This window comes from Haematobia irritans, chromosome 5 (assembly GCF_050003625.1).
Source record: "Haematobia irritans isolate KBUSLIRL chromosome 5, ASM5000362v1, whole genome shotgun sequence".
NCBI lineage: Eukaryota > Metazoa > Arthropoda > Insecta > Diptera > Muscidae > Haematobia > Haematobia irritans.
The window spans coordinates 90,356,533-90,369,275 of NC_134401.1; the positions used below are offsets into that span (position 1 = coordinate 90,356,533).

At 30.6% G+C, this 12,743-nt stretch overlaps 1 protein-coding gene across 8 annotated transcripts in view; it reads right to left on the reverse strand.

Moving 5' to 3' along the window:
- Nucleotides 1–12,743, reverse strand: part of zip (myosin heavy chain 10) — a 143,524-nt gene that overhangs the window by 58,910 nt on the left and 71,871 nt on the right. For all 8 annotated transcript variants that reach the window (XR_012723663.1, XM_075313291.1, XM_075313287.1 and 5 more), the window contains exon 4: nucleotides 4,488–4,644. Coding sequence is in view for 7 of the 8 variants with exons in the window: in XM_075313291.1 (XP_075169406.1) it covers nucleotides 4,488–4,644 (157 nt within the window). In the remaining variant the exon portion in view is untranslated. The remainder of the gene's footprint in view (nucleotides 1–4,487; nucleotides 4,645–12,743) is intronic.

A 12,743-nucleotide genomic window follows, 5' to 3' on the forward strand; every position in this document is an offset into this window, starting at 1 on the left:
TTCATGTTTTCTGGGAAACTCGTGATGCATTTGTTTTTTGTTTCTTATTTTTTGAATGGTTTTTCGGAATTTTCTGTTGAAGATTGTTTTACCGTCATCGTTTAATGTATCATTAATGGTTCTAAATATGCTAAATGAGAAGATCAAACCCCATTTAGAGGGAGAGCTTTAATAAAAATAATGAACTCACAAGCTTAGATTCTAGATCCGTATGGTTGTTTGGGTTGTAGTGCCCTGGTACACCGAAAAAAGTGAACTGTTTTATAGGAAAAATGAACTACCACGCACGAAAATTGAACTAAATTTTACTCCACAATTTTAATGCCCTGTTGTACTTTTTAACTGCAGTTCACGAAATTACATCATCACATAGAAGAAAAAATTAACTAAAAGTAAAGAAGACAATCATTGGCGCCAAATCATGACCATTTTAACAATACAGTAGTTCATTCTTACTACTTTTGGGAATCGTACGAAAATTTTCATTTGTTTTAGTTCATATTGAACTTATGTATACGGCCATTGAACTTTATACTCACGTTTAGTTCATAAAATTCTTGAGACATACTTAAAAAAAGTAAGATTTCATTAAGCTGTGGAAAATTTCGATGAAAATAATAAAATTTAACTACAAGCAAATAAATTTTTTCCGATAAAAATAAGTTAAATTTAGCGTTAGTTTAACTACGGAAATTGTTTTCTGTGTATGTAAGCCACATAGATATCTCGATGAGATATTGTAGACAGTAAACAATATCTTGCGGAAGTTTTTCAAATATTTGAGAATTTATTCTAAAAAAAAATGCAATAGACTGATCAAACGAAATATTATCCAACGCTAGTAAATCGACCCAATTTGACTTCCTCCTAAGGACTAGAAGTACCTATCTGTAATAGGTATTTTTAGTATATGTGGTATCACAATGGACTTAATAGTCAAAGTGAACCCGCAAAAAACGAGCTGCCACTTAAACCTATACTATGTCCGACGGCGGGTAGAATTGGTAGAATTGTACCAAAAATGGTAGATTTTTTACTGTTTGGTAGATTGGTACAATTCTTCATGTTTAGATATATTTGTAAAATATAAAATTTTGACAAAATGACCTATAGAAATAAAATTTTGACAAAATTTTCTATAGAAATAAAATGTTGACAAAATTATAGAAATAAAATTTTGACAAAATTTTGTATAGAAATAACATTTTGATAAAATTTTCTATAGAAATAAAATTTTGATAAAATTTTCTGTAGAAATAAAATTTTGCTGAAATATTTCTATATTTAGAAATAAAATTTTGACAACATTTTCTATAGAAATAAAATGTTGACAAAATTTTTTATAGAAATAGCAGTTTGACAAAATTTTCTATAGAAATAAATAAAATGACAAAATAATATTTTGTTGTTTGGTTAGTTTTTTGCTAAAATTTTCTCCAATTTTTTTTTAGATTTACGGCTCGATTATTTATGACAACCGTAGTAGGACTTCCAAATGAGAGTTGTTTAAATTGGTGAATTTTATTTTGCATGGAGAAAAAAAAAACACTTTTTTTAGGTGTTTTTTATATTGTAGATTTTTTTTTAGAATTTAGAACATAACAGTCCATATTTAAAATTGCAAATTAGCTTCCACTTCTAACAAACACTCGATTAAATTGGTGTTCTTGGGTTACTACACTGAAAAACAAAGCATGCGCGGTTCCAAAGATTTTGTCTTTACTTTAAAATTTTTGGTATTGATTCCGAGCCAAAGAAGCGGAGAATACAAGTAAGGACACAATTCTCTTTTAAATTTGGGTTTTGTGTACTTGCTTCTAGTAAGCAAATTTTAATTTTTCGCTTTTTGAGCTTTTTTTTCATATACTATCGAAGTCCTTTAAAAATGAGTTAACAACAACTTTATTTTCCAAATTAAGACTCGACTTCCAGTAGAAATTTCTCGTATGCTATGTTTCAAGTAAAAAATATCTTTAAAATAAAATGTTGAAAAACATGTCCTATATTTGAACGATGTTTTGCTTTGTAGTCAAGATGCAAAAAGACAACTAATTTAAACATTTTTTCTTTCATGTTATGATAAGCATTTTTAAGTCAAATCACTTAATTATACAATAGACAATAGAGTTCATTGAAAAGTTTATCGACTTTTGGACAAGGAAAAAAACTTTATATTAGAGAAATGCGTCTTCTATGCTAAGCAAAATTTGCATTCGTATTTTAAAGACATGAAATCTTTGATCTCACGACAATATTTTTTTTTTCAGTATATATGCCAGTTCCCCTACTTCTTTATTGTCCTATGACAAGTGACCTATATTAGATTATCTCAAATTGTTCAACCATCTCATTGAGAGATTTATGTCTGTCTATAAGATGTATCCTATGAATAGCAGATTTCGGCGAAATATTTCAATTCCAGATGGCTTCTCAAAATCCTAGCACTTCATAAACTTGAGAGATTGCATCTTTGGATTAAAGATAAACCAGCATCAAAAATGGGCTAATATCTATTTTGAGGTTTTCACGTCTTTGGTTTAATTTTTTTGAAATTAAGCAAACATTTTTATTTGGAAATATCTGCTATTATTTGGATTTTAAAACTGACATTATTTATTTATTTATTTATAGTTGATACTAAATTTATAGTAAATATAATATTAGTATAAAGATATAAAAAGCATTGACAACTGAGGCCATCAGCTAAAAAACTGACATTAATTTATACTTGAGAACAAAAATTCAATAAATAAGATATGTATCCTAATTTTAAATTTATAGAGCCTAGATTTAAAGCTAGACAGCTCCCTCAAAAGTGTCTCGTTATAAAGAAGCAGTAAATTTTTTAGGGTATTTAATAAATGACGCTTCTCTATCTATTAAAATTCTTCCTCAGCTCATGTGATGTTAGGCTAAAATTTCAAACTAACCATCTCAATTAAATTCTTAATGGATACATCATAGTACACGTCACTACTATGTGACTTTAGTGGAATAAAATTTAATCAAGATTGAAACAATTTAATTGAACATTATTTAAACACGCACTTTGTTTATACTATTGAGACAATTTCTAGATGACACAATAAAAAATGGATACATATTAATTAAGAAGCCGAGTACACGCATAATAATCTTCTGAAATAGATATCTAGATATTAGATATGATCGATCTACTGATCATGTTTTGAATGAATACGTTCGTTAACATTCGTTGGGTTTTTATTTAAGAAATTCTAAGAATGGATATCTACTCTCTATTGTCTCAAGGTAAAGAATGGCTACATTTACATAGTGTGTAATTTAGCTTTTATTAAAAAAGTATGGCAAAGATAAGTTGCGATTTATTTCGAAATTTCCCCTGTGAAGAACACAGGGGCAAAATTAAGAAATCTAAATCTGCAGAGATAAAATGAACTTTAACTTTGTAAATTAATTCGTTCGTATGTCATTGAGATATTGCTTTCATAAATATTATGACAACACAGAAAAAAGTCAATTGTAAAATTAATGCTAAAATTAACTTGTATTTATTACACAAAAATATTTTGTTTTAGTTTATTTTTTCAAATTTTTTAAGAAATTTTCCCCAGCCCAAAGAATTTTTCCTTATTCCAAATAAGTTAAATGCTAATTAAAGCAGAAGAAGTTTCCCGTACACTTCTCAACAAAAAGTAAGAATGAACTACATCGTGGTTAAAATGGTAAAGATCTGGTGCTTAGGATTTTTTCTTTAGTTTTAGTTCATTTTTAAAGCAAAATGAAGGATGCAATTCGTAAATGGTAAATGGAATTTAAAAATCAAAGTGATTTCAGAAAATTTTCGTTAATTTAATTAATCTAAAAATTTCTAATACGATTTAATTCAATTTTCGCACGAAATAGTTAATTTTTACCATAACATAGTTTACATTTTTTCTGTGAAAAAAAAAAAATATATCGATTCTGTAACATATACCCTAAACAGATATTGCTTCAAGCATATATATTTTCAGGATTGGTCCAAAGAAAATATTGTTTGTATTGTTCAAACATATTATGTTTCACCTTAGGTCATACACTGGTAGAGAAAATTTTTAATGAAATTTTCTTTGTGTGGATATATTTTTAAGGCGCCATTCTCTAGATCTCTCTTTCTAAATACATATATGTTTATAGGCAATTCCTAAATTAATATGTTTGCATCTAAACATATTATATTTACAAACATTTTATGTCCCAAACATAATCTTTCTAACTTTCTAATGTTCTAACATATAAACATATATGTCCCAAACATTTTATGCTAGTTTATGAACATTATATGCTTGCACTTAAAAATATTGTGTTAAAAATGTTGAGTTCCAAACATATAATTTTTACACCCAAACAACACGAAAAACAGTCTTTCGTCCTTGTATGTACCACTATATTAGTTAATAGTTTTTTTGTTCATTTAAATATATTCCCTTAAATTCTAAAGATTTTATTCTTATAAGAGATCTTACCTTGTAACATGGATCTGTAGGCGGTATCTGTTATAGCAAAAACGTGGGGTGGCACTTCATGTCTTTTAATGCCCTTATACCGTTCCATGATTTTTTCCGTATAAATTGGTAATTTTTTGTAGGGATTAACAACAACGCAGAAAAGACCGGAGTATGTCTGTAAATAAAGGGAAAACATTATTTAATATTTTCATATATTTTCGTATGATTTTAAATCTAAATTATGTCGATTTTTACCAACATTATTCAAGGGGCTAGAAAAGTGAAATATAGGAGAATATAGCCCATCTTCGAACTTGGTCTGTCTGCAGACAAAATACGAACTTGTGCAAAATTTCAGCACGATAACTGCATTAATGAAGTTTGTAGCACGATTAAAACAGACAAACAGAGGGACATCATTATATGAGCAAAGATCAATAATACATACATTATAGTCGGAAATCGATACAATCAGAATGGCAAACTTATCACCATTCTAGGGTGGTGGCGATAATTAAAAAAAATGTTGCAGTTCTAAGTGTTGAAAAGACGGCAGTTGTGGATTTTCACATTCTCGTTCTTTATATTGGACAAACTATTGTTTCCATTTTTTGAATATCACAAATAAAGGAAAACAGAAAAGTGAAATGGAGATGATTACATGGACACTTTAGGTTAGGTTAAAGTGGCGGCCCGAGCACTTAGACTATTCAGTCCATTATGATACCACATTAACTAAAAGTACCTATTACATATGGGCACTTCTAGTTTTAACCGCTGAACCTTCTCGATTATTTCCTTCTGTTGAACCAACCAGATTGGACACCTTACTCCATTAGTGGTATTCGACACATTTGGAGAGGGTCGAATTTTAAAGAGACACTTAAAAGTCATACTTTTGGCATCTTCATCTAAAGGTTTAATTTGGCCAATTAATTTTTAGTATCCAAACGCGATATTACATTAGAGTGATCAAAACCGGTGGACCGGTTTATTTTCTTATAGAGGTTTTCGTGAAAATCTCATTTTCCATGGGCCCGGTTTTTATGGTTTTGTTGGAAAATTGACGCCAATTGATTTCAAATTTTGACTAATCTTCTGGATATTTTAATAAACTGCAATGAAAAACACTTCCAAATAAGTGCAACGCTCATTTGAATTTAAAACATTATGTTCAACTTTTAACAACTCAGCTAAAAAATTGGAAAGTGGTTTCCTAAAGATGTTCTTTATTTTAACTACACAGGTAGTTCTTTACATAGAATTTTTATAATTCGTTTTTTTCATATTTTAATGTGTAATTTTAATTCTTTTTTTTTGTAATGCATTAAAAACAGAGTAAGAATTACTAAAATGGTACCAATTATTTGAATTTTGTCGAGAGAAATGCTATTCGAAAAAAAATTTCGAATTTCGAAGACAATATTTGAGGTAAAATGTTACAGGCAAGCGTTATACACTGAATTAGAATCACGCTTTAAGAAGTGATGAAAATTCAGTACAACGGCTGTTGAAATGGTGGACATCCGTCATATGTCAAGCCCATATTAAATTCATCGCTTCTGCGTCAAATTCCGGATTCAAAAAGAACATTAAAATATTAATTGTACTACTCCTGAGTTTTATTAATACCCCAGCAAATAAAAATTGGAAGTTGTTCCACGAACATTTCTTTTAAAGCCCATCCCAGAATCCCACATCGAGTTTCAACTTCCGATGCAGTCCTTTTGGACAAGACCACAAACATTTCTTCTAAAGCGCATCGTGGGATCCCCCAATGATTTTTTCCACTTCCGATGCAGTCCTTTTGGACAAGTATTAGAAAGAACGCAATCAGGCTGTTTTAAGTGCAAATTTAGGACAATTAAAATTTACAAAAAAAAAATAGAAAACTAATAATAAATAGAAAATTAATAAAAAAAAGTTAAAAAATAATAATAAAAAAATAAATTTCATCCACGCTGGGATTTGAACCTGTGCTGTTTGGCTTTTTCGCTTCCATGGAAGTTCTTTTGAGAATATTTTGCACATTACGAGAATTTTTAATTTTTTTGTTGATTTTTAATGGACAAAATATATTTATACGAAAATATCTGCCGAAAATAAAAAATAAAAACGATGCATAACATAAAAAAAAAATAATTTTTTAGAAAAATATTTGATAAAAAAATTGCCGCTGATGAGATTTGAACCTACCTGCGTTCCTTATTTTTTCGTTCATACTAATAAAGAACTTCTCGAGAAGCAATTAGAATGGTATTCCTTGGTGTCGTATTACGATCATATCACACACATTTGAATTGACCTTTCGACGCTTTATGTTCAATGGCGTTTGTGGCTGAGTGTGCTAAGGCGTTCTGTTTTGGTACCAGCAAACCCAAGTTCAACCCCTGGTCCGAGCGAAAGTTTTTTAAATTGTAACAAGTATATACGGCCGTAAGTTCGGCCAGGCCGAATCTTATGTACCCTACACCATGGATTGCGTAGGAACTTCTACTAAAGGCTGTCATCCACAATCGAATTACTTGGGTTGCGATAACACTTGCCGATGGCAAGGTATCGTAAAACTTTTTAACACTGTCTTCTAAATTGTAAGTTAGTCCATAAGGTGTATATATTAAACAAAAAAAGGCCGATTAAATACGTATATAATTCCGTTTGACAAAATTTTCTATAGAAATAAAATTTTGACAAAATTTTCTATAGAAATAAAAACTTGACAAAATTTTCTATAGAAATAAAATGTTGACAAAATTTTCTATGGAAGTAAAATGTTGACAAAATTTTCTATAGCAATAAAATTTTGACAAAATTTTCTATAGAAATAAAAACTTGACAAAATTTTCTATAGAAATAAAATGTTGACAAAATTTTCTATGGAAGTAAAATGTTGACAAAATTTTCTATAGCAATAAAATTTTGACAAAATTTTCTATAGAAATAAAATGTTGACAAAATTTTCTACAGAAATACATTTTTTACAAAATTTTCTATAGAAATAAAATTTTGACAAAATTTTCTATGGAAATAAAATGTTGACAAACATTGCTATAGAAATAAACTTTTTACAAAACTTTCTATAGAAATGAAATTTTGACAAAACTTTCTATAGTAATAAAATTTGACAATTTTTACATGGCTGCTAGAGGCCATATACTAACGAAATGTACCAAATTTCAACCGCATCGGATGACTTTTGATCCTCCAAGAGGCTCCGGAGGTCAAATCTGGGGATCGGTTTATATGGGAGCTATATATAATTATGGACCGATATGGACCAATTTTTGCATGGTTGTTAGAGACCATATACTAACACCACGTACCAAATTTCAATCGTGTAGGATGAAGTTTGCTCCTCCAAGAGGCTCCGGAGGTCAAATCTGGGGATCGGTTTATATGGGAGCTATATATATTTATGGACCGATATGGACCAATTTTTGCATGGTTGTTAGAGACCGTATACTAACATCAGGTACCAAATTTCAACCGGATCGGATGAATTTTGCCCCTCCAAGAGGCTCCGGAGGTCAAATCTGGGGATCGGTTTATATGGGGGCTATATATAATTATGGACCGATATGGACCAATTTTTGCATGGTTGTTAGAGACCGTATACTTAGACCACGTACCAAATTTCAACCGGATCGGATGAATTTTGCTGCTCCGGAAGGCTCCGCAAGCCAAATTTGGGGATCGGTTTATATGGGGGCTATACGTAAACGTGGGCCGATATGACCCATTTTCAATACCATCCGACCTACATCAATAACAACTACTTGTGCCAAGTTTCAAGTCGATAGCTAGTTTCGTTCGGAAGTTAGCGTGATTTCCACAGACGGACGGACAGCCGGACAGACGGACGGACGGACGGACATGCTTAGATCGACTCAGAATTTCACCACGACCCAGAATATATATACTTTATGGGGTCTTAGAGCAATATTTCGATGTGTTACAAACGGAATGACAAAGTTAATATACCCCCATCCTATGGTGGAGGGTATAAAAATTAGATAATAGGAAAATAATAGTGTAGTGGTTGAAAATTTTTTCCCCTTTTTAAATTTCTCATTCAAATTAACTTCCAGGACACAACTTCTAAAGCAAAGCAAAGGATCCAAAAAGGGAGTACTTCCGTCCTATGACAAGCCCGTGTAAAAATCATTGGATATGATCCAAGTTTGCAATACTTCCGGATAACAGATTGGGTATACAAATTACTTTTTTGGAAGCTCCTTTTGCTGGGACTCTAACCAATTTAGATTACCATAGAGGATTACAAAATAAGCATTGCAAAATCCATATTGAGGACTTGACCAATGTGACCATTTTTGAACTCGATCTATTTGTTATAAAATTTTCCTTCCTATTAAATTTGAATTCGAATACGCCACACCTTTGGAAATGTTCATGCATTTCTATCAAAAAAAAAGGCACGGACATGTTACATTCGACCTAGAATATTATAAAGCAAATTTCTTCTAAACATACATGGTTTTTTTTGGTGGAAATTTGTATCAAGTGATACATACGAACGCTGTACCTTCACTAAACACATAATCAAGGTTTTAGACAAACAGAACTAACACAATATTCTCTTAACTTGGTATTTTCATTTAAAAATTCCGTCAAAACATTGAAATCCCAGTGAAATGTCGTTTTCGTAGGAAATGAAGTTGTGAGTGATATGTGAATAATGTGTGTTTTTTTATTTCAAAACACATTTACATATGAGTCTCAAACAACCCCTAGAGTAGACATGATAACGATGGCCGCCAAGTGTTTTTGTGGCTGGTTGGAGTGCCGACTGAAGTTTTAAATAACTGAGCAGATATCACGTAATATGAGTTTTTTTTTGTTTGTCTTCATTTTTGTTTCATGGAATGATGACTTCATTTTGGGCGGTATTGGAATGCATAATCGGAAATTTATTATTTCGAAAGTTGCAAAATGTTTAACATTTATCCAAGTAAGGATATTTTTTTCTGTTTTCGTATACAAAAGATTTACTATTATGGCGGGAAAAAAACTATAAAATTTGGGCGTAGAAGAAATGCTTCATAAATTGAATAATAAAACTCCAGTATTTCGTTATTTTTATTTTATTTCGAAAATCGAAAAATACAACTGCATTATTTCCTTAATTTTATTTTATTCTTTGGAATGCATAATCGCAAATTTTATTATTTCGAAAGTTGAAAATCCACGTAAGCATATTTATTTTGTTTTCGTATATAAATTTTGAAAGATTTACTATTATGGCGAGAAAAATCTATAAAATTTGGGCGTAAAAAAAATGTTTCAGAAATCGAAAAATAAAACTCCCGTATTTTTATTGTTTAAGAAAAAAAACGAAGTTACCATGTACGACCCAAACTAGTCTATGGAAACTCGTGTTAGCCAGCGATGAACGATGTATAGTCAGGCTTGTGTAGATTGGTATCTGGCATTTTATTTTCAATAACTTAATAATATCAATTCCTTAATCTTCATGTCTAATAAGCTCAAATGAAAATTGTATAATATGTAGATTTTTTTTTTAATTTAATTAACTCATTTTACAACCCAATCGCACTTTGTTTCGATTAACAGTCTGTCCCGCCTTTTTTTCAAATATTTCGAGAATAAACATTTTCAATTTTTTTTCAATTCGAAAATCTATAACCTTCACCTTTTTGATGGATTTCTACATTTCAGAAAAAAGTAAACATAAATTGAAATCAACGCAAAATAAACAAAATATTATTCCAACTTCAAATATATCAGCCAGAAACATTCAAGATTTAAAATGTGTTTGCATAAACGTTGTATTCTAAAGTGCAATCAAAATTCAAATCAAGTACTTAAATTGCAAGTCGTAAAACGTAAAGCAAAAAATCCATGCACCAACGAAGCGTATGAACAAAGTATTCTATAGAGCCAAATATGGTCAATAACATCGCCACCAAATGTGTGCTTAATGAGATTTTCAGAAAAACATGACAATTCAATATAAAAAATATGTAGTACCTAGTAACTCAGTCTGTTACTATAAACCGAGATTATAATGTTACAAGAGCGGGGGATTTTTTAAAATCAAATAATACAAGAATCAACCCGATTAAGTACACTCAGAAAAAAATAAGATTTTAGAACATTTGCATAACAGGATCCATTTCAAAAGAGAGTTTTCGTTTATGAGGAACGAAATTTTAGACAAACAAAAATCATTAGATACAATCGTTCACATGTTTGTCATAATCTGAGGTGTATTTGCTCTTAATGTAAAGTCGGGTTTATATCAAATAATACAAGAATCAAAACGATTTCGTACACTCAAATAAAGTACATTTTTTTAACAAGTACATTTTTTAATCAAGAGTTTTTGTTTCTGAGGAACGAAGTTTTCTTTTTGACGCTAAACATTTTTCAATTCATTTTATACCAGCGTTCTCACATGCTTATCACATTTGATCTTCATAAAAAAAAATATCGCCAAAAGGTTCCCATTTAAAATTTTAATTCAATAAAAAAATATATTTAATTAAAAATTCATTTGATTTAACAAAATTTTTCGTTAAATCAAAAATCTATTACAAATTAATTGTATCAATTAATTTTCTTATTCTTTCTTTTTCTAAGGGGAACAAAAAGAGTGTTTCTAGCAACATTGCAAAGTAACATAAAGGTGATAGCATTTAAATGTATAAAACGAGCTTCCAAAAAAGTAGTTTGTAGAGCTCTACCGAAGCATGTTTTTTGCCGAAGCCTATGTTCGGCATTTTGATATTATAATGACAAAAATTTTTTTTTTATAATTTTTTGTTTTTTTGCTTTTATTTCTACAGGGTGTTTTGACGGATACAAATTCAAAACTGGGACAATTCGATATGAAATAAATTATTCAAAAAGCTTCGGCTTCGGTTAATCGGTCTCTTGACGCCGAAGGCCGATTCGTGGCCGAATGCCGAAGTCGATTCTTCGGTCGAGCTCTATTAGTTTGGATCCACAATTTGTGATCCGGAAGTAGTGGACATTTGGAGATGATCTCCAGTTTTAAACGGGCTTGTCATAGGACGGAAATATTCCAATTTCGGATCCTTTGCATTGATTTAGAAATTATGCCTTCGAAGTTCATTTGTATGCAATTCAGAGTCGGAAAATCCAGAAAAAAATTAAATTTGACGCGGGAAAATTTTTAATATCTATACAAGGACAATCTTCCAAAACTATAAAAATAGCGACAACGCTGAGATCAATGGCACAAAAATCATAGCGAAGATTAGAATTTTAATCTTAGATTATCCCAGTCAGGCATTTCAAAGATTATATCCGAAGTCCCCATATGCAACCCCAAGAGGATATAAGCTGAAATGCCGACTTCAGAGAAAGAGGAGTCTAAATTTCATTTCTAAACTCGTCGCTGCCAAAAGCAATGGTGATAAAAAGTGAAATAAGTGGCGACAGACGAAAATATACAGCGACGTCGACTACAGGAATAAGGATGATTATGAAATATAAAGAATGCAAGTTCAAATCTCACCAGCGGCGAATTTTTGGTCAAACATTTTTATAAAGGAATGTTTTCATTTAAATTCAATAAAAAATTGATAATTTTCGTAATTTGAAAAAAAAAACGTCCATGAAAGTGAAAAAGTCAGAAGCGTTAATATCACAGCGGGGGTAGAATTTTTTATTTCTTTTTCATTGTTTTTTTACTTATCTATCAATTTTTTACTCTGTTTTACGACACTTAATTTAAATTTTCTCTTAAAAGAGCCAAATAGAACATTTTCTAAGACATATTTTTAGCTTCGTCGGAAGTGGAAAAAAATGATAGAGGATCGAGGTATGCGCTTAAAAAGAAATGTTTGCGGAGAACAACATGCAATTTTTGTTTACCGTGTACCAGTGTTACCGTTGTGTCAATTTCTTCAAGCGGTGATACTTTTATGCTACCTTTTTGTTGTGCCACTAAATGTGATACTTTTTACTATTTTGCGCCACTTTTTTGTCATACTGTGCCACTTTTTAATTACATTTATTTATACAATAGTATTATCAGTTTATAATTATATGAATGAAAAATTTTCTATAGTAGATAAACCGGGTTGTGCTACTTTCTAGAAACGCTGCTGGGTACTCCTCTGGAAGGAGTATTTCTATCACCGATAGAATGGTGGTATCACAATGGACTGAATAGTCTAAGTGAGCCTGATACATCGGGCGGGCTGCCACCTAACCTAACCCAGCAAAAAAATTTGCAAATTCTTTTACAGGCACAACTTTAAAAGC